General features: G+C 32.7%; 1 protein-coding gene across 1 annotated transcript in view; it reads left to right on the forward strand.

Annotated features, from left to right (window-relative positions):
* The window catches only part of LRRIQ3 (leucine rich repeats and IQ motif containing 3), a 233,899-nt gene that overhangs the window by 143,003 nt on the left and 66,661 nt on the right, over nucleotides 1-24,235 (forward strand). Inside the window, exon 6 of the mRNA XM_059055610.2 lies at nucleotides 19,436-19,544. Within this exon, the coding sequence (XP_058911593.1) occupies nucleotides 19,436-19,544 (109 nt within the window). The remainder of the gene's footprint in view (nucleotides 1-19,435; nucleotides 19,545-24,235) is intronic.

Consider the following 24,235-nt stretch of genomic DNA (forward strand, 5'->3'; position numbering starts at 1 on the left):
CCACTTTAGAAAAAAAAAAGAGAAAAGGAAGAGCAACTTAAATCCAAATCAGAAAAAATTAGTGAAAACTAGAGCAGAAATCAATGAAATTGAATATTTTATTACTCTCAGCCAAGCTTAATTTCAGTTGTTATACTAGTGGATGTTCAGTCTTCTTCACCTAAAAAAAAAAAAAAAAAAAAAAAGTAACACTTCATGAACTTCATGATCTAGCAACCTATAAGTTAAAGTATAAAATATGCCCTCCACATACACAGTATATAAGGTGGCATAGAAACAGAATAACCATAATTAAAATTTCCCATTTGGAAAAGGGGAGTAAGAAGCAGAGTTGTCACTGGCCCCATAGCAGTTACCAAATCTATCTGACAGGAATAGTGAAAACTTACTTCTTTCACAGTAGTGTAAGCACATCTGGAAATTCTTTGATCTTCCCTGTGAAAAGATTTTATCTGTCCATAATCATTTATAGTCACATCTGAAGTGGACTTCAGAGTATTTGTCCTTCTTGAGTGTAGAACAGTTTTATAGCCTTGAAAGATTGCAGGGCCTATGGGTTGCTTTAGAGACTGAAAAATCACAGTCATTTTCAGGCCAGACTTTAATTTCTTTGGCAACACATTTCCTTCAAAAACTTAGTAGCCTTCTGACTTACCTGATTTCAGTAAGTTTTATGGTTAGGTAACTACAATGATCTTGTCTAAACATAGCTTATAATCCTGCAGACTCTGTTCTTTTACTTACTGGCTTTTGTTCTCGACTCTTTTTTCTCTTTTTTCAAATTAATATGATCTACCATGGTTGAACTCTCTGAAACAAAAGGCTTTGGAGGGAAGGGAAAATTCTTCATCTTATCTTTGCCTATAGACATTTATACCTCCAGATATCAATATTTCCACTTTGAAGCTCCCTATTGAAAATGTTTCAATTTGAGGAATAGAGCTGTTGACATTTTCATCTTTCCAAGGCTTCAATTACTAGAATCTCAGTAAACTTAAATTACAGATTCCAGATTAGAGTACATGCCTTATAAAAGTTGTATTCTATTTCCATCTCTGATTTACGCTGGCTAGCTATAGCCAGATCTATTTTTCTCATAAGACTTAAAGCTACCAAGGGGGAAAGGGGTGGGTGAGTGGGATGAATTGGGAGATTAGGGTTGACATATATGCAATGTTGATACCATGTATAAAATAAATAACTAATGAGAACCTACTGTATAGCACAGGGAACTCTACTCAGTGCTCTGTGGTGACCTAAATAAGAAGGAAATCCAAAAACTAGGGGATATACATATATGTACAGCTGATTCACTTGCCTGTACGGTAGAAACTAACGCAACATTGTAAAGCAACTATACTCCAATAATTTTTTTTAAAAAAATAAAGCCACAGGTAACATCTAACTCTTAAATTCAGATTTTGTTATATAATTTCCTCTAACATCATAGTCTCAGTCAGCATATAGTCTGCTTTTCAAAGTGGAAATGTCTTGAAGCCATAATAACAGAGCTCATGAGCTTGTCAGCCTGCAGTATCTTGAGTCCTTACCACCTGTCATGCAATATCCTGTACTAAGATAGTGCTGTATATTATACCTTCTTTTATTTGTAGCATCCACCTCCAACTACCACATTGGTGTCAATTTAAATTAGATTCAGCTCTGAGTAACAGAGATTCAAAATGTTACTAACTTAAACAAGATAGTAGTTTGTTCTCTCATTTAAAATTCTAGAATTAAACAATTTAGGACTGATATGATGGCACCATTCCATGAAATATTTAGTGACTCATATTCTTTTTATCTTATGCTTCTCTGTGCATAGCCTCCATTCAGCGATCACTCCAAGATCCAAAATGACTGCCCTTGTTCAGCCAGTATATGTACTCCTCAGCTATCAAGGAAGAGGGAGTGATGAGACTTGTAGATGTTTTTCAAGTAAAGTTCTTAAATGATGCCTCACAATATATCTTTGGCCAGAATTTAGTCACATTGTTACATTAAACTACAAGGAAATCTTAAAATATGTAGCTTTTATTTTGTGCAGAAATGTATCCAGACAAAAATCAAGGATTCTATTATGAAAGTGAAGGAGAACCAATATTGGGGAAAAAATAGCCATCTTTGCTACAGAGCAGATATAGAATACAAATGGAAAAGAAGGTAGAAAATAAGAAGTAAAGAAAGGAAGTATTTAATAAATGTATAATATTATGATACAATGTTATGAAATAAAATTAATACTTAAATGTCAGATGACATGCAGCTTTCCATCTGAATTAATATATTCACCTGATACAGTTAAAGCAAAGCTAAGTTCCATTGATGTCAAAAATCTTGTAATAGGATGTTTACTATTTATTACTAATGAACTTGCATTCTCTATCATCCTTCTTTTCTCTTCTACATATTTCATTTTTTGGTTTCTCCATGATTCTTTCTGAAATTTTTATTCAGCTTCTCCTCCAGTTCAGTAATTCTCTTGTTAGCTGTGTCTAATCTGTCATTGGATCATCCATTTTCATTCCTAATTGCTATGGATTTATTCTTCAGATTTCCAAGGCTTTTTTGGTTCTTTTCCAAACTTTCCTTTTTACTTTTTACATTTTCTTTTTTTTTCTGTAGCTATGTCAAACTTGACTTTTCTTTTTTAAAACTTAGCAAACAGAGTAACTCTATAGTCTGCATCAATTAATTTCAGTAACTTGGGTCTTTTGTACTGCTCACTATATTTGAAATGTTATTTGTGGGAATTTTGGACTCTTGAATGAAAATACTTTCCTCCATATAATATTTTCATTTGCTGTCACCAAGTACCATCAATACTGGGCCACCTGAAAGTTCAAAACTTGGGATTTTATGAATTATGAAGCTTTCATTTTAGTTTAGGGCTGTTCACTTATATTTCATCATGTAGCCTTTTGAGTTCCCAGTTGAATGTGGACAGCATCCTCTCCTTGAGTGGACATGGGCTTTGATATTTGACTCCTGACCTCCTGAGCCACCAAACCTGTACTTTAGTTTAAAAGTTGTTTCTTCCTGATGTCCAGATGGTCTGAGAACAAAAGCTGCTTTGAGTGCTGGACTTACCTTGCTGGTGTCTTGCCTTCCTGACTTTCTTGATAAATCTCTCCTGTTTTTCAAAAGACTTAAAAATTATTTCATCTGGCATTTATAAACTTCAGAATTGGCCCAAATTTCTATTCTACCAATTGTAGATGCATCTTGACTCTCTATGTTTCCCTTCTGTTATTAGATAACTAGTACAGTTTTCTTTTGACCTGATAACCAGCCTCTTTTTTTTTTTTTTGAGTATGTTTTAAATCTCAAATCTGATTTACTTTATGTTGATTTTATAATTTAAAGTGTTAAATTTATTAGTCAGTGTTTCTTCTTCCTATCACTGCCATAACAGTCTGTATGTTGTACATTACTTCTTTTTTAAAACATTTATTTATTCTATTTTATTTTTATTTTTGGCTGCATTGGGTCTTCGTTGCTGTGTGTGGGCTTTCTCTAGTTGTGGCGAGCAGGGGCTACTCTTTGTTGTGGTGCACGGGCTTCTCATTGCAGTGGCTTCTCTTGTTGCGGAGCATGGGCTCTAGGCACGGGGGCTTCAGTAGTTGTGGCTCACGGGCTCTAGCACTCAGTCTCAGTAGTTGTGGCGCATGGACTTAGTTGCTCTGTGGCATGTGGGATCTTCCTGAAAGAGGGCTTGAACCTGTGTCCCCTGCACTGGCAGGCAGATTCTTAACCACTGCATCACCAGGGAAGCCCATGTATGTTGTACATTACTTCTTGATATTGTGCAACTATTCTGTATTTGGGGAAATATGTACCTAATAATTGTCAGCACTCTTTTTTTTTACAGGTGAATTCTAATAGCATTTTATCTCAGTTTAAAAAAAAAATGGTTTTGTAGGTTTCTGTTTCTGTTCTAAGTAATATAGCTTGAAACTTGATTCATTATGACTTTGTAAATGCCACTAAATTATTTGTATTTAGGATTCAAAAAGAAATAAAACATTAAAATTCTATTAATAAATTCAAAGGTTCTGCAAGTGTTATATGGTTAATTTTTGATAAATGTGTTGTTTTACACATTTTAGTTATTTTATGCTTCAGTTTTAGCAAATGCTAAAAAAAATTCTGCATGTCTATTTGGCTTTTTGTTTACATTGTTGAATTATCATGAAGAACAATACTTTATAGTTTTTTAAAAACTTGAATCCTAAATCACATGGAAAATCAGGTCTCTTTATTATTTTTTGGTACTTCACATTTTTTGACATTTCATTAGAATTCTGACAAACACTACCAATACTGTATTGTTAACTTAACAATATTTTTTATAACATCTCTACTGAGATATGACTTACATAACACAAAATTCATCCTTCTTGAGTATATAATTCAGTGGTTTTTAGTCTTTTTACAAACTTTTGCAACCATTATCACTATCATATTCCAGAACATTTCCATCAACCCCCAAAGAAATCCCATACCTATTAGCAGTACTCCCAACAGGCCTTAACAACCATTAAGCTATTTTCTATCTCTATGAGTGTGCCTATTCTGGGCATTTAATATAATTGGAAGATAAAATATGTGGTCTTTTGTGTATGGCTTCTGTCACTTAGCATATTTTTAGGATTTATCCATGTTGTAACATGTATAAGTCCTTTATTCATTTTTATAACTGAATAATATTTCACTGAATGAATGTACCACACTTTAAAATCCATTTATTACTTGGGTTGCTTCCAATTTATGACTAGTAATAATACTGCTATGAACATCCATGTACACATATTTGTATAGACATACTTTTCAGTTTTTTTGTGTATATGTCTAGTATTGAAATAAGAGGATGATATGGTAATTTTATGTTTAACTTTTTGGGGAGCTGCCAAACTTTTCCACAGCAGCTGTGCCATTTTACATTTACATCGTCAATGTATGAGAGTCCTAATTTCTTCAAATCCTCACCAACACTTATTATTTTCTGTATTTTTAATTATAGCCATCATAGTGAGTATGAAGTGGTACTTCATTGTGGTTTAGATTTGCATTTCCCTAGTGAGTGATAATGCTGAGAATCTTTTCATATATTTATTGGCCATTTGTATATCTTCTTTGGAGAGCTATCTATTCAAAAATCCTTTGATCATCTTAAAATAAGTTGTCTTTTTATTGTTGAATTATAAAAATTCCTTATATATTTTTGATACAAGTCTCTTATTATACGTATCATTTGAAAACATTTTCCCGTTTTGTGGGTTGTCTCTTCATTTTCTTAATGGTAAATTTTTAATTTTGTTGAAATGCAATTTACATGGGTATTTGTGTCACACATTTTTCTTATGACATCTAAGAAACCATTTTCTAAACCAGTGTCTCAAAGATTTATTTTTATGTTTTTTTCTAAGAGTTTTATAAATTTAGCTCCTAAATTTAGGCATATGATTCATTTTGTGCTAATCTTTATATAGTATGAGATAGAGGTTCAAAATCGTTCTTTTATATTGGATATCCAGTTGTCTAGCACCATTTTTTTTGGGGGGGAAGGAAAAAAAAAAGCCTCATCCTCCTCCTATTGAATTATCTTCGTACCCTTGTGAGAACTTGATTGACCATATGTAAAGATGTATTTATGGACTCTATTCCATTGATCTGTATGTCTATCCCCACAATCATTTTGTCATTCCAGAATTATTATTATTTAAATAATATGCTACTGGAAAACAAGCCCAATATCTTAAGAATCTCTAGCAGTGTAGTTTAACTATTGTGTTATACTTTATTTTTTTTTTTATTTTTATTTTTTTATTGTGTTATACTTTAGATTTAAATCTATTATCCTTGAATTTGTGTTTGATGTCATCATACTCAAATTCAAAGATAAATCAACATGCAAACTCCTCTCATGTGAACAAATGATATATTATTTACCTCCAAATTTTTGAAAAGTTTGCAATTTTAAGATTCATGGATGGACAGAAAATTTGATGTGGAGAGAAACTTTCTAAGAGTTGACAAGTGGAAAGAATATTCAAAGACCTTAAGAGACAATTGATTTTTCCATCCATAGAACATTTATTTATCCCATTGATAGACCACATGGTATATTGAAAATTTCATGGCCTTCATAATCACAAAATCAAATTTGCCTGCATACTTTAAGCATAAGAGATATATACTGGCATAAATTTATACACATAAATATGTATCAATATAAATATTTTTGATATGAGTGTTAAAACTTGGTTTTATTTTTTTATTAATTTTTATTGGAGTATAGTTGCTTTACAGTGTTTTGTTAGTTTCTGCTGTACAGCAAAGTGAATCAGTTATACATATACATATATCCACTCTTTTTTAGATTCCCTCCCCATTTAGGTCACCACAGAGCATAAATTTCAAGTACTCTTCTCTAACTTCAGTGCTCAGCATACTATGGGAAGATCAAGAAGAGTGGAAATTTTCGTTCTTTTGAAATTTGTTGTTTAGATGAGGTAACAGAATAATGACCAATACATCTATATAAATAAGCACCAATTATGTGATGGAACATATAAAAAAATGAATGTCAAAAAAGAAAAGATCAAAGGTCAGACTGAAAAAACAACTTTATGAACAAAGTTGTGGAGGTGAAAATTAGCTTTGCAAATGTGTGAATGGGAAAGAAACTATGAGAGGAATTATGGAAACTGAAGTTGGATAGGGCCATTAATGGACATTTTAATTTTCACTTGAGTGTTTAAAATGATTATTTAGAAAGAAAAATTATCTCTATACATTTTAATACCATATACAGAGTTACATACCTATCAAATTATTCAGAATTAACAAGTTACATTTGCCATTCAACTTTGTGTAGGATAATGGGCAATCAGATGTTAGGATGGTTATTTAAGTATTTTATTTATGATGTAAAGGAGAGAGTAAAGAGTGAAATTTTATAGCTATCAGCCTTAATTTTTCTATGTATTAAAATGTCACAGACAGAGGACAAGAGAATGTAGGAAGGTTTCCAGAGGCTAGATGAAAGAGCATAATAGAGACCATAGATTCCAGTAGTTTATGGGCATTTTATAATTTTGTGTCAGTTTATCTTTTCAATGTTTCTTGCTTACTATTCTGTTGTACACAGTACATGTCAGCTGGTTCAGTCTCTTCACCTTTCTCTTCAGTCTCCTGTTTGCCTCTTGTTTTCCTTATGTAAATTAAGCATTATCTATTTATTTCACATCTGCCTAATTCATGTTCCCAGTTTCTTCAATATGCTTTCCAGTGAGCTCAATCTTCTGATAATATTTACATTTTTAAAAGTCTCATGCAAATTGGAACTTTAACATGCATTTTATCTTGCAATTCATGGGAAATGGTATATTAATTAAAGCAAAACTGGTTAGCCTAAGAAAGAATTTGGACTTGGCCATTGGAGCAGTACAGGAGACAGAATGGTTATAGTGCTAGGAACTAGCAAAGGAGGGTCAGTCTGGTAAGTAGCTTTATATCCAGTGAGCTCTATTCACTGTCCACATGGCTAGCAGCAAGTGACCAACTAATATGAAAAGTTGAGCAACATTAAAATTGGGTCAGGTTGAGAAAGAAAGCTGGTATTAATGAAATTTGTTATTGAGTATCAAAGCCTAGACACTGTGCTCAATGACTGTTTTACAAAGAAAACTAGTACTAAAGACTGGATTGCTAGAATGGAGGCTTGGGAAATGGTCCAAGGCAGATGTCAAGGTAGAACTGGGAAACATTTCAAAGGCAGAACAGAGTGGTGAAGGTTTCAGAATGACACAAAATACTAATCACCATAATTATGTGTTAGGCTATGAGCAAAGGTAAATTAATAGGGAACTCCAAGTATTAGTCTGGAGACTAGTCTTATTGTCTTATAGACTTAGTCTTATTATCTCCTATCATAGTTAGGTCCTAGAATTGGAAGGAAAATGGAGTCTGTATGTTGGAAATTTAGTAGCTCCAAAGGAGGGAAAAGATGATTACATAAATAGAGCATTATATCTTGCCAGCAGCTTTTCCTTCAGAAAAGAACCATTACTGCATACTGTGAAAGATTCTAGTATGAGAATTAAGCTCGGTGGAATTAACTATATTTGATCTTGGCTGCTATGAATCAGTTAGCTCTCATATTGAGAGCAAAATCTCTTCTTTTTCAGCAATAGGGCTAATATATAAAAGCATTGCTATGTGTTCCCTCTAATTCACCTCCATTCCAGTACATTGCCTTCTTTCTACAATTACACCATCACAGTCTCCATCTCAAAGTAGGCACTAAAATGCCTTTGTTCATTCACCTTAAATTAAGTTTTTGGTGCCAAGGCCAAAACCCCCATCCTGGAATCTCATCTTTACTTCCTTTTGTTTAAGAATAAGATTATTCCTACAATTGTACCTCTTTATCTATTTCTCTCTTCAGCTTACAGCATTAAATAAAAGGATAAAGTTCCTGATATCGTCCAGAACAAAGATTTCTTCTTCTTTAATGTTAGAGGAAATTAGTTTCTCTTAGTTGGAATATTGTTACTAGTATTTGTCTTACACATATTTCTATTTAAATTTATTTATACCATACTGTATTATGTGAATGTCTTAACTCTAGGAATATAAGCCACTTTATGATAGGTTGTAATTTAGTTGTTTTGCCACCTTTTACCTAGCATAGTCATATGCACATAAGTGGCACTCAACAAATATTTACTGATTTAAAATACTATTTGCTGCATTTACAAGAAGTATCCAAACTCTAGTTATAATTTTTGAGTGATAATTTATAGCTCATGGAGTCATTTTAGTATATTTTCTGAAAATATTAATCCACTGTGCTAGTATGAAAAGAGTAGGTAATAGAATTCTGCTTATCATTGAGATATTTGTATGGGGACAGGGAGAATTAAGGTTATCATTGAAAGAAGATAGATTAAAATAAGATGCAAGTCAAAAGTAAAACACAGAGTTCAAAAGGATCTTACAAAGTTATGAACTATGCAGGTAAAACAGATTTTCTTGCTCGTCCTGTTACACTAGAACACCTTTCAGAGATAGAGAAGGAAAAGGGATTACCATACTGTGGTGATAAGAATAAAACTCATTATTCTGTAAATGCTATAGGCCAATGATATAAACAAACTAAATTATATAGATAAATTAATAATGGATCCTTAATGGGATATTAAAGTAAATGAAAATGTTTTTGCTGGATAGCCTTAACTGTTCACAGTGTTTCTTTTCGCTACTATTAGAGGTAGGATATTTGATTTAGGGGTAATTGATCTGACATACTGTGCCAAGTCATTATTTTCCCCAAATCTTAGGAATGCTGATGTAATTTTGAAAATGCTAGTTCAGAAACACCATTAGAGTTTTATACAAGATCCACATGTTTTTAAATTGGTGTATAATCTTTATGTGAGAAATTGTGTATATTTTCAGTTACTAAATATTTATAGGAAATGCATACACTCATTTCATAAGAAAAATCTTAGGGGAGAGAAGAGGTAGAAGAATATTTTAAATTTATACCTTTCCTTTATAGTTTTAAGTTTTGAGTTCATTGAAATGTGAAAAACCTATCATTCATATTTTTAGGTTTCTTGCTATCATATAGAGAGCCATGATTATTACAATTCATGAGCACTGAAAAGCAAATCTGGAGCTCACTGTCCTCAAGGCAAAATATAATGTTTGCTGATTATCGTTAACTAATGGTACACCTCAAGAGTTTAATTGTATTTTTTTCCATCTTTAAACTTTATTACTGTATTTTTCTTCAGGGTAAAAAAAAATTATGGGTCAATTTTCACTGAACTGGGCTGGATTTATGTATTCATCTCTCATCAGTGTCAAAAGGAAATGTGCCCATCATTCCCTGGACAACAGGATGAAAACCTGTCTCTGATTGGACACTAGGGATATCAGCTGTAAACATAAGATAAGTGTAAAGTTGAAAAGAGAAATACAATTAATAATTCATTCAAGCCAGCATAATTTAACGATTTGAAACTTGCATAAAACTGTTCATGAAATTATTTACTTCCTCGTGCAAGAAAGCTAAGATTACCATTTTTAAGTCCAGTGAAATGTACCAGCATTAAAAAAATTTGCTTTGCAAAGCCTGCTAATGCAAAACTTTTCAAGCTGTCCATCTTTTTAAATAAAAAGATAATAAAATGACCATTCTTTACCACTTACATAAAATGAATTTTTATTTATTCAAGGTAGAGAGAGTGGCTATTTCAATGTATTTTAATTTGTCTAAGCCTTGAGTGACAAAGATTTGTGTACTATGACTCACCTAGAAATTGACAGTATTGAATTTTCTCAAAACAAATTTAGGTACCATGACGTGGAAAATATTAATTATTGAATCATATTGCTTCTCTCTGATCTATGTAAAGTAATTTTAGAGATATTCCATCTAAGCTTGGGTTTTGGTGAATTATATCCACCTAGAAAGCCTGTAGAGACTCACAGTAAATTGCAGGCATTTCTTTATATGTAAGTTTTTGTTTAACAAAATATAAGGATTCTGACAATACCTACTTTATTAGCTTAAGAACTGAAAATAAGCCTGTTTGCATTTGAAAGTTTGGTAACTACAGTTTTGAGTCATTTAATCCAGCCTCAGGAATGTTGGACTTCATGTAAATAATAAACATTTGGACCATTGCAGAAATATTTCCAATAAGAGCAGTAGGGCTGAGGTTGTTTAGGAAGCTGTGCTGGATGCATTGTGAAGCTGGACAGACTGTGATTTGTACTGAGGCTGTAGAACTTGCAGGCTGGCAACTCAGGGTCAGGTAAAGCACTTTATTGAACATCTCTATCTGTCTGTCTCCTGAGTGTGTGTACGTATTTTATACACACACACATATGTATGCATATATATTATATAATCTACTTTTTGCTCAAAACAGTCCCTGCAGTTCCTGAGATATATGTATCATTTGGAGGGAAGAAGTATAATTATACGGCACTAAAAACAGCTGTTTTAGTCCTTAGTCTAGTAATAAGAGCTTGTATGAAGCAACATTTACAAATATTCTGAATTCCACAAATGAGTATATTACTCCCAGTTGCAGAAGGCTAAATCCTCAATTTTAGAAAATATTATCCAAGTAATTGTTACTGAGTCAATTTAATAGTTTATAAGTATGTATTTATAAAGCATATTTAAGTTGGTTATAATATGCTTTACTTTAGAAACATGATTATATATATGGCTACTATGTTAATTTATTGAGATGTTTTCTTTATGGTAATATAATCCCCTCTTCGGATTCTAAACCAATTTAAACCATAAACTTTCTAAAATGCTAGATTTGCTTAAGGTGTGTAGGTTAGAGAACAGCCTAAACATCATAAAACATTGGAGGTCTCTTTGTTCTTTTCTCCTCTTCTCATAAATATAAACATTGTTCAAATATACCTAGAAATATAAACTCTTGAGCTGTATATTTTACTGCTAAGGAAAAAAGGGTTTTTTTTTCTAGAAAATTCTATTTTACTGCCCATCATTAAATTTTATACTAGCATGTGAGTGGTCTCACTTGGGGATTACTTAAGCAGTGTTAACTTATATTACTAATACATACTATATCCCTTTCATTTAAAAATGATTAGATTGAAAATTATTTATTTACTAAATAATTTACTAAATATTATTTTAATCAATTGAGTTAACCTTTGAGGTTTAATAAAATGCACATTTTATCAGGAATGTGTTTAGCATTCGACCTGTGCTTTCTACTATGTTTTTCTCACTTTCAATGTCTTTATCTTGCTTCTCATGTTTTCTATATCTATATAGAGGATTAATCATTAAATTATGCCATATTTTGAGAAGTACAGAATTTAAATATTCACAAAATAATAACTTTGTACCTATGCCTAACATGGTGCCATGGATATAGCTGGCACTCAATACATATTTGTTAAAAAAAAAACTAATCAAATGTCTCAATCCTTTTTTGTTATTTGTGAGTTGATACTGCAACAGAGATTGAAGAATCCAGTCAAAGTGGTGCAGGGATATTGAGATAAGTAAACCATGGCCCCAGTCCTCAGAGAGAATAATTTCTTCTAGGGATGAAAAACGTACTTAACTATTATATAAGGTAGAATGCAATAAGTGCTTGAAAATTATGAACAAAATTATATCAATTATGTAGAGTTACACTCTTTTTAAAATGTGATCCTTAGGCAAACAAAATACAGAATTATTTTCACTTATTACTATATAATATGTTGTCTATTAGACAATGTAAAAATATATTTTTAAAAGGATTATGAATAGAATTGCATTGTCATGTAAATAGTAATCAAATACATTTCTGGAGAGATTTTTCAAAGAAACATAAACTTGTATACTCTGAAATTTCCTCATGCCCTTTACTTTCATTACTCTGCCTACTTACTATCAATTATTAGTATTCATGAACTACTGTTGTGTTCTCTAAACTTGAAATTGTAACTTAGTCTAAACTCTGGAAGTTTACAGCATCTCTTTTTTACTGGGTTTGACAACCACTACTACTAAGCAGTTGCTGTATTACCAGTGTTATATAGCAAAGAGTGGGCCTCAATGATTTACTCATTGGCACTCTAATCTTGGTGAGGATAGAACTTAGACTTTAATCATTCTTAAACTGAGGGAGCATATCTTCCTGTAATGCTTTTTCCCCTACATGTTCTTTAACTGGACAATTACAGCAAAATATAATTTCAGCCATCCTCATTTCCCGTGGCCACTTTTTTGTATAGAAGAGAAATGTCACATTTCTTTCTATATCTACTAGGTTTCTCCTATATTTGTTTATCCAGGTCATCCTTTGTGAATTCTCCTCCCCATATATTGAGTATTATTACTTCACTTCTAGTCTTCATTGTTAAAGTAAGATTGGGATCAAATACAAGGTAGTAGCAATTTTTCAAATATCAGTTAAACCTGCCAGTTGCTTAAAGGGGACTATCTTAAAAAGTAACGTTTTCCTCATAAAATTTTTATCTTAAATCATGCCCCTTACTCCATGTTTTTTCCTGTTAACTAGCACTTATTCTTTAAAGCAGAGATCAAGTGGACCTTGCAATACATGGATCACTATACATTAGCCTCCCCTCTGGTGAAGGCTTTGCTTGCTAAGTTAATGAGAGGGTGGGTAGTCAAACACTAGAGCTAACAGGTTTTCATTCAGACATAAAAGAACAACTTTTTTTAGTTTTGGTTTTAGCATACTCCTAAAGTTATCTCTTTGAGTATTATATAGAAGACCATAGATCTGGATTAGCACTTTTAAAGATGATGTCTTGGCTGAGAAGAGGAAAGGCAACAGAAACAACAAAAACAACAAATGGGGTAGGATACCAAGGGGCTAATGTCTTGGCTGTGATTCTAAAGAGGTTTTTGAAATCATCCTTGAAATGGAGACTATTTACAATGAATAATATATAATATAGACAAAATGAATGCTTGCTCGGGTATAGGATAGTATAGATAGTACAGGGATAAACAGATAACAATGAGTCTCTGTTAACAATATGCTTTGATCAAAGACATAATTTCCTTTAAAGTCAAAGGACTCTGATTTGCATAATATATAATGTGAAAACAAAACCAAACAATATTCAGAACACTAACTAGCCTAAGTTTAGAAACTCAAACCACTAAGGGTTGAAAAGGAATCTTGATTTTCAAAGACAGAAAATTTGACATAAATTATTTACCCTTGGTCTAGAAAGGAGTTTGAGGAAATTGTTACCACTGTCACCACTCCTTAGTATTAAATGATAAATTATCATTTCTCTTTGGAAAATTAAATATCTAGTCCAGTCATCCATCTGATATTTTACAACCATGTACGTGTTTGGTTTGTCAATTACAGGAAACTCCATAGATCCTTAATCTATTCCAATTTTCAGTAGTACTCTGAGAAATTTTTTTCTCACTATGATTGAATGATATTTAATCATATACGGATTATCTCTCCCTATTTCCATACCTTTTATAGATGATTTTTTCTTAGCTTCTCCACTCAGTACCATCAAAGAAGAGTTCTTTCATTGTCATTGTGATGTAGGTAGATAGAGACATGTACCTGAATAAATACATAATTATTCATATAATTATTATGTTTTTTGTGGGTATTGAGAAATGATAAAGTAAAAGATGCTTCAGAAAATTTAGAGAATCTGTGTTGATGTACATGATAAAGAGCTTAGAAGAAGTGGATAGGATAATTGTAAAGGGTTGCTCAGTGAAATGCTTTGGAGTAACCATAGAGTATGAAAAATATCAGGAATGAAAGAATAGAATATTAAAAAGTGTTACTTGGGGTAGAGTCCTTTAGAAAATATAAACTAGGAATTTATTTTAAAATTATGTCTAGTTGTTAGATGCTTTCCAAAAAATGAAGTTTATATTGTATTATTTTATGTTAGCTGAAGTTCCTAAACCTTCAGTCATTCCTTCTAGCACTTCTCTTCAGTACTATTCATTCAACGTGTAACAAATAATTATTGAGTATCTGCTGAGTGCCAGGGGCCATTCCTGGCTTTGAGTAAACAAGATAAGCAAAGTCCTTAGCCCCTTGTGGTCTAGATTCTAAGGAAAAACAAACAAACAAACCCAAGATGTAACCCTAGTAAACAAATAAAATTGTGATAAATGTTATGAATTAAATATATAAGGTGCTGAAATAGGGAATAATAGGAGGATGCCCACTTCTCATAGGATTGTCACAGAATGTTTTTATCTGAGAAGATACTGTTTACAATTAAGGCCTAAAGGTTGGGAAGCTAGCCATGCAAAGTATAGGAAGGAGAGTGTTCTAGGCAGAGGGAAGAGCTTACACAAGGATCTGAGGTGTGCAGTAACTTGTTTTAGTTGAGTTGGGTTCAAGGGACTGAATGAAATCCAGTATGGCAGGAGTGTAGTGAACAAAGTTGAGTAGCACAAGATGTGTTTGATTGAGTAGTCAAGGGCTATATTTTGCTGGGGTTTTGTACCTCATTGTAAGGACTGAGCACCTTGGACAGCCATTATGGGATTTTAAAGCTAAAGAGAAACATGGTCGTATTTACCTTTTGACAAATATAAATATATCTTGTAACAGCTAGGGTTAAGGCAGAGACCAATAGGAAGCTATTTCTGTTTGGAAGGGATGATTATAGCTTACAGTAGAGAAGTAAAGTGAAAACAGAGAGAAGTGAACAGATTTGAAATAGATTCAGGAGGTAGAATTGCCAAGATTTGCTGATGACTTAGATAAAGTGTTTCAGAAAAATGATTAAATAGAGATGAAATCCTAAATTTTTATGGTTTGAATAAGAGAATGGTATCATTTTACAAGATGAGGAAGATGGCAGTTGAAGGATGTGAGAAGCCTGGATCTCTTTGTTATCTCTTCTCTACACTAGATTTATACATGGCTTATTTACATAGGGCTTACTTTAAAAATAATTCAGTAGGTAGGCTCCTTTCTTTTCATGTTCCAGGTTATCTATAATCATCTGAAAATATGTTGCCCTGACTTGAAACAGTACCTCAGCTATGGTTCAGAAATGAATATGGTAAGATTCTAGATGGAATGCTTATACAGCATAAAGTCATCACACAAAGGACTTTTAATTTACTCTTAACTAAAATATTTTTTATCATTCATGTTTTTAAATCATATTATTGTAGTGATTAAACTCATTTTGCCCAGCTGCAATATTTATTTCTATTAACATTCATCTGTTCAGTTTGACCCATTGCTCCAGTCTATTGTTAATGTTTAAAATTTGTCCAGTATTAACTGATTTTGTTCTTTTACCACCCCCTTTGAAAATTTGATAAGCATTTTCTTTATATTTTTATTCACATCATTCATATAACTATTGATCAGCACAGGGCTAAGAACATGTCCACATATCAAGACATTTTAGAGATTTCCTTTCAGGTTGGCATCATTTTTGTTAATCCTTACTCTTTTCCATGTGATAACTCAGCATCTTTGATCTCCACCTAATCATACTGTCTTTCCATAAGTGGTGAAAGTGTTTATCAAACATGTTGCTGAAATGCAGGTTTATCATATCAAGGATATTTGGACCTGAATTAATTCTGACCCTGTTAAAAATAAAATTATATCTGATGTAATTAGTTTATTTTCAATATATATTGCTCCTTGGTGATTATTTCTTTTCTAAATGCTACCAAAAATCCTTTAAATGTTCTCCTAAATTATTGAAGACCAGTGTTAATTTAAGGCACTTTAATTAATAGAATATCCTTTCTGTTATTGAAAACAGGATATTAGATTTTCTCCAATGTTGTCATAACTTGTTTTCTATGTCATTTTGAAGATCAATCAATAAATGGGCACATCCTTTCTTTTTTTTCTTACAGTACATAAAACAAACATCCCATTTTCTTTATGTTGGCAGCTTGTGTAAGCCTCAGTTCATTTAGGGCTTTAGACACTCTGATCATTTTTCTGTAGATTTGTTTCACTATCACATATGCACCCTTTGTCATGGTTCTTCTTTTATAAAAGCCAAGGAAGGGAAAATTATTTTAAATGATGACAAACAATGATATGTGGATAGTATATAAAAAAGGCTAAGTGGACAAACTAAAGAAAATATATTTCTAAAAGGAACTAGCTAGCTATTGATTTGACTTGGAGGCTTTTAAATTTCATGATTCTGCAAATTAAGTTTATTTGTGATAGGGTCTGGATACTCAGATCTGACAGATAGATATATACCTTCAAAATTTTTTCCTTATTCTTTTGGGGGTGTAAAGAAATAAGTACTAGTGGAAACAGAATTGTTGAACATATCCTTTCATTCCACTTTCATTATTTTCTCATGAGGAGAATATAAGTGTGAGATCTAGAGCACAGAAAGGGTCCATTTCTATGACTGAAGTAGAATTTGAGGTGATTTTTATCATATGATGAATTGCATTGTCAGGAGAGAAAGACAGAGTAGTTACCAAAATAGAGCAAAATTCATAGAAGTAAGAAGGTATAAGAATGATGATATGGCCTGAAGAAGATTGATGGACAAATTTGAGGTTGAAAAAGCATTTAGAACTGATTGTTTGCTGATTTGATTGCAAAACAGTGTTCTACGTTTTTGTCATATTGTAATAGTAAGATTTGAGCCCAAATGAAAATAGAAACAGCATTATTTAAAATATTGTCATGTTTTGATAGTATATTATTATATTTATTCTTGACAACCTTAAAAATTTCTAAATATAAAGAGAATAGGTTAACTCAAAAGTAGCTATTTATTTGTGTTTCTAGCAAAAAGTAATATTTTTGTCATGTAAAGACTGAAAATAGTGTTGTATAAGAGTTATAGTGAAAGATTTTTTAGAGAAGAATAAAAACAGATTCATTCCAGGATGAGATAATACCTAGTACCTATCATGAGCATTAAAAAAATTCTTGCACAATGAGTCACTGCATAGAGACTATGTTTTCAAAAAATCAGTTAGAGGACATTACATATAAAATTTTAAAGATAAAAATAAGCTCAAGGATATTTAATTAAATATATCTGTATTATATGGTATAGGAATTTGGGCATAAAATTGTAAGTACAGGAGACTAGGACACATATCCAAGTGTTTCTTCTAAATTGTAGAGTAAAGGAGGTTTGGATAAGTGGACAGTCAAGGCAGGGGAAATGTGAAAAAAATTATCTGTTTAAAAATTCTATCAGCTATCACATGTTAGAGAATTTATGTGACTTTTTCTCCCCTTGGATGAAGGTAATGCTATTCACCACACCTAGAAATAAGTATTAATGGGTTTAGAGGAAAGATATGACTTCAAATCTCTTGAGTATGTTGTGTCTGTGACATTTTCCAGGGTGAAAGAACACAGCTTATGGTGGTTATGAGTATTACATAAATTAATATCTATAAAGAGCTTAAAGTAATGGCAAATGATAAGCACTGTACAAGTATTCCATAAACAAATATACAGAACCAAGCATCTCAGAAAAGAGATCTATCTGAGGACATATATTTGTGAATCTTCAGAATTTAGACCAGTGGTTCTCATCAAGGAAAGCATAATATCCTGGGGAAGTTTTTCCAAATACAAACATATATCCCTTCCCACGATTTTTTTTTATTTCCTGTAGCAGACTGTTAGTTGCCTACAGATATCTGTCCTTCTCTTCTTTCTTGGTAACAGACCCACCATTTTACTCCAGGAAGTAAAGTACCTAGCTAAAAGGCTGCATTTCTTACCCTCTCCTTTTTAGTTGTGGGAGGTCAGTGAGTTATGAACAGAAATTATTGGAAGGGCCTCTGGGAAAGTTCCTTAAGACACATGGCCTGTGGCCTTTTGTCATTTTATCCTTTCCTCCATCTTGCTGACTGAAATATAGACATAGTGTTTGATGCTCTAGTAGCTATTTTGACTCATGAGTAAATCTTGAGGCTGGAAACCATGTAGATGATGCAGTAAGATAGAGATGATACATTTTGAAAGAGCCTGGATTCCTGATTGACCTGGTTCCTCTGTACCAATCCTGAATGGTCTATGAAGAGAAAGAGAGATAACACAGTATCAATTATTAAAACATCCCCATCCAGTTTACAGACATTGTATAGTTTACATCTGACAGTGCCTCTGCTTTACACAAAGCTCCTTATCAATATTCTACTTATTATCCTTTCCACACATATCTGATCCATTTGTACTTTTAAGTCCTGTGATAATTCTGGCCCCATTTATTTCTACCTATTTTACTATCCTTTAGTGTTCTGTGAAATAATTTTGTCCCTCCTTTCTTACTCTGAATCTTTCATCAGGCTTCCTGGGCAACATTATCTTGCTTCTCTTTGTTTATTCCTTATTTCTCCTCCCCTCTGATTCCTTTTGTCATGGCACCCTCCTGACAGGTCCGCTTCCCCTCAATTTCCCTTAGAGCATTGTCCAAAGTATATCATTAACTCTTTTTTTTTTTTTTTTTTTTTTTTTTTTGTGGTACACGGGCCTCTCACTGTTGTGGCCTCTCCCGTTGTGGGGCACAGGCTCCGGACACGCAGGCTCAGAGGCCATGGCTCACGGGCCCAGCCGCTCCACGGCACGTGGGATCTTCCCGGACCAGGGCACGAACCCGTGTCCCCTGCATCGGCAGGCAGACTCTCAACCACTGCGCCACAAGGGAAGCCCATCATTAACTCTTAATAGAAAGATAATTTATCAGAATCATACATAATGGAACTCTTTTCATCTTTTCTTAACTCTGCCTACCTCACAGATTTTTGCTGTTGTTTTTTAAATAAAAATGACTTATGATAATGTATTATAATACATGTGAGTGTTCTTTGAGAACTCTAAAACATATACGAGATATTATCATTGTTGTCATTGCTTTTATTTTGTTTCTACAGAATATACATTCTTCTGTTGATTTAAAATATTCTAGTGAACAGAGAAAACATGTTTCTTCTATTTTATATGAATTAAAAACAGGAAAACCAAGACATCTCATTCAAGAAGGTTAGTTATATGAATTTTAAAATTATATTTAAGGAATATACTTTGATGAAGTGTAATTAAATTTGTTAGACGTTGGGCATGTTAATTTTGAACTATAAATATGACTCCATGAAATACATGTTGAGACTTCTAGATAAAATATTCATATCTCTTTCAATAGTTTATAAATATATATATGCAGAAAGTTGTTTCATGGACATGAAGGACCTGATTTTGAATAGAAATTGGGAATTAGGAGAAATAAATATTAGCAAGAACCATATTGAACTGATAGTTTTGTTACCATATGGCTGTGCCAGTATGTTACCTCCTTCAGTAAATCTGTCAAGTATCAGATTAATTAATATAAATTATTTCAGTTAAAATGATATTAAATGTCCTTCAGTCTTTGAAGATAATTATTTTTTGTACACAAAAATACATTTTATTGTTAATAAAATTTTGGTCATCATATGGGTACCTGTTTTTATTTTGTTTTTGCAGAATTTTTTCTGATAAAATGTGTTATGATCAGATGACATTCTTTTCTTTACCTCTTTCACAGAAGAATCATAAAAACAGTTTTGTAAAATAATTTGAAGGTCTTATAACTTTTCTCAAGGTTTCTCTTAAACCTTTTAAATATTATTTTGATAAGAACACTTAGTATGAGCCCTACCCTCTTAACAGATTTTTAAGTGCACAATACAGTATTGTTAGCTATAGGCACAGTGTTGTATAGCAGATCTCTAGGACTTTTCCATCTTGTAAAACTGGAATTTTATAATCTTTAAACAGCATTTTCCCCTCCCTCCATCCTTTTAATTCTGAAATATTTGATTTTTTTTCATTTTTAAAAATTCATGGTAGTATCTTTATCCTCATTGATTTTTTTTTCTTCTGTGTATGTGAACTGGTCGAACTCTACCAGATCCTCATTTGTCAGTCTTTGTTATTTCCTCACTTCTTTATGAGGTTCATGTACTTTATATATTTCCTAAAGCTCTGCATTCTTTTATTTAAAAGTAATTTTATTTTAACCCAGTTATTGAACTCCTAGGTTTATAAACCAAAATGAAATGAAGGAAAAATAATAGTTCCATGCTCCATACCTGCCCACTCACTCTTCTTGCTACCCCAAGACAATAATTATTTAATAATTATTAATGACTCTTCTGTTATTTACTTTTATATTTCCAAGTAATATGCTTACTCTGCTAAAATTTCTTTTTCAATTTTAGATATTATATACAATTTCTACTGTGAAAGATAAAGGTTTAATTATCTTATAAGTCCTCCCTAATACACACTCTTAACATGTCCCTTCCTCTTTTCTCCCAATAGAATTATATTATCACTATTTGGGGGTTAATTAATTTTTATTATTTTTATTATTATGGCTATATAAATACTACTCACAGCTGAATCACACAATATATTAGGCTATGTTTGCTTTCTTATACTATTTTTTTTAAACTTGTTTGGAAACCTCATAAGAGTCAAACCTCCACTATCACCAAGCACACCTATATATATATATATATATATATATATATATATATATAATGATACTTCTGCTTGAACCCTTAATTTGCTGATTTAATCAGGATTGCTTGCTTTCTAAACTTGTTCTTAACAGCTGTCATCTTGGTACATCACTTCAGTTGTGATCCCGAGAATTCATTTGTTTCTATGCTGTGTTGTGACCCTTGTTTGCAGGATTCTATATCTTGTTCTTTCTTGGTTTATTTTCTTATGTTAATGCAGTGCTTTCTTCCATTAGTTTACTGAGAAATTATATATAGGAGGTAAATTTTTTAAAACCTTGAAAGTCTAAACATGTCTTTATGCTACATTTACGTTTGATTGATGATTTAACTGTGTAGAACCTTCAGAATTTTCTCAGAATTATTTTATTGTCTTCTAGTACCTTTGAGAAGTCCATTGCCATTCAGTTCTCAGTCTGATGTGTGTGAACATCTGTTCGTTGTTTTTCTCTTCTGACTAGAAACTTTCAGCATTTTATATTTGTACTAGGTGTTCTGCAGTTTCACAGTGATTTGACTCAGATATTTTTTTGTTTGCTTGTGTAGATTTTCTTTCAATTCAGTTTGTGGCTTTTTAATCTGAAAATTTATATCCCTCATTTATCTATATTTCTCTTGTATTATTTTGATGGTAAATATATATAACACAGAACATACCATTTTAACCATCTTAACTGTACATTAAGCATATTTATATTATTGCGTAACCATCATGACCATCCACTTGCAGAATCTTTTCATATGCTTCAACTGAAACACTATATCTATTAAACAATGACTCCCAATTCTCCCTTCCTCCCAGCTCTTGGAAATCACCATTCTACTTTCTGTCTCTAGAATTCCTATGGGTATGATTACTATGGGTATCTCATAAAAGCGGAATTATACAGTATTTGTCCTTTTGTGACTGGATTATTTTAGTTAGCAAAAGGTCATAAAAGTTCATCCATGTTGTAACATCTAAGAATTTTTTCTATTTAAGATTGAATAATATTCCATTATAAGTACCACATTTTTATCCATTCATTTGTCAATTGACACTTGGGCTGCTTCTACATTTCAGCTATTGTGAATAATGCTGCTATGACATGGGTGTACAGGTATTTCTTTGAGACCCTGCTTTCAGTTGTTTTGTGTGTATACCCAGAGGTGGAACCTCTGGATCATATGATAATTTTATTTTACTGTTTTGAGGAACTACCGTATTTTTTTTCCACAGTGGCTGTAACATTCTACATTCTCAATAATAGTGCAAAAGAATTCGAATTTCTCCACATAGTGACCAACACTGGTTATTTTCCACTGTTGTTGTGGTTCTGTTATTATTGTTTTAGTAGTAGTAGCCATTCTAGTGGCTGTGAGGTCATATTTCATCGTGGTTTTGATTTGCCTTTCCATAATCATTAGTGATTTTGAGCATCTTTTATTCTTTTTTAACATATTTATTACAATATAATTGTTTTACGATGGTGTGTTAGTTTCTGCTTTATAACAAAGTGAATCACCTATACATATACATATATCCCCATATCTCTTCCCTCTTGCATCTCCATCTCACCCTCCCTATCCCACCCCTCTAGGGGGACACAAAGCACCGAGCTGATCTCCCTGTGCTATGCGGCTGCTTCCCACTAGCTATCTATTTTACATTTGGTAGTGTATATATGTCCATGCCACTCTCTCACTTTGTCCCAGCTTACCCTTCCCCCTCCCCATGTCCTCAAGTCCATTTTCTAGTAGGTCTGTGCCTTTATTCCCATCTTTCCCTTAGGTTCTCCATGACGAATTTTTTTTTTTTTTTTTTAGATTCCATATATATGTGTTCATATACAGTATTTGTTTTTCTCTTTCTGACTTACTTCACTCTGTATGACAGACTCTAGGTCCATCCACCTCACTACAAATAACTCAGTTTTGTTTCTTTTTATGGCTGAGTAATATTCCATTGTATATATGTGCCACATCTTTATCCATTCATCTGTCGATGGACACTTAGGTTGCTTCCATGTCCTGGCTATTGTAAATAGAGCTGCAGTGAATATTGTGGTACATGACCCTCTTTGAATTATGGTTTTCTCAGGGTATATGCCCACTAGTGAGATTGCTGGGTTGTAGGGTAGTTCTATTTTTAGTTTTCTAAGGAAGCTCCATACTGTTCTCCATAGTGGCTGTATCAACTTACATTCCCACCAACAGTGCAAAAGGGTTCCATTTTCTCTACAACCTCTCCAGCATTTAGCATTTGTGGATTTTTTGATGATGGCCATTCTGACTGGTGTGAGGTGATACCTCACTGTAGTTTTGATTTGCATTTCTCTAATGATTAGTGATGTTGAGGATCCTTTCATGAGTTTGTTGGCAATCAGTATATCTTCTTAACAGACTGTCTCTTTAGGTCTTCTGCCCATTTTTGGATTGGGTTTTTTTTTTTTTTTTTTTTAATATTCAGCTCCATGAGCTGCTTGTATATTTGGGAGAAGAAAACCTTGTCAGTTGCTTCGTTTGCAAACATTTTCTCCCTTTCTGAGGGTTATCTTTTCATCTTGCTTATGGTTTCCTTTGCTGTGCAAAAGCTTTTAAGTCTCACTAGCTCCCATTTGTTTATTTTTGGTTTTATTTCCCTTTTTCTAGGAGGTGGGTCAAACAAGACCTTGCTGTGATTTATGTCATAGAGTGTTCTGCCTATGTTTTCCTCTAAGAGTCTTATAGTGTCTGGCCTTACATTTACATCTTTAATCCATTTTAGTTTATTTTTGTGTATGGTGTTAGGGAAGGTTCTAATTTCTTTCTTTTACATGAAGCTGTCCACTTTTCCCAGCACAATTTATTGAAGAGGCTGTCTTTTCTCCATTGTATATTCTTGCCTCCTTTATCAAATATAAGTTGCCCTTATGTGCTTGGGTTTATCTCTTGGCTTTCTATCCTGTTCCATTGATCTATATTTCTGCTTTTGTGCCAGTACCGCAGTGTCTTGATTACTGTAGGTTTGTAATATAGTCTGAAGTCTGGGAGCCTGATTTCTCCATAACCGTTTTTCTCTCTCAAGATTCCTTTGGCTATTCTGGGTCTTTTGTGTTTCCATACAAAATGTGAAAGTTTTTGTTCCACTTCTGTAAAAAATGCCATTGGTAGTTTGATAAGGATTGGATTGAATCTGTAGATTGC

This window comes from Kogia breviceps, chromosome 1 (genome assembly GCF_026419965.1).
Source record: "Kogia breviceps isolate mKogBre1 chromosome 1, mKogBre1 haplotype 1, whole genome shotgun sequence".
Lineage (NCBI taxonomy): Eukaryota > Metazoa > Chordata > Mammalia > Artiodactyla > Physeteridae > Kogia > Kogia breviceps.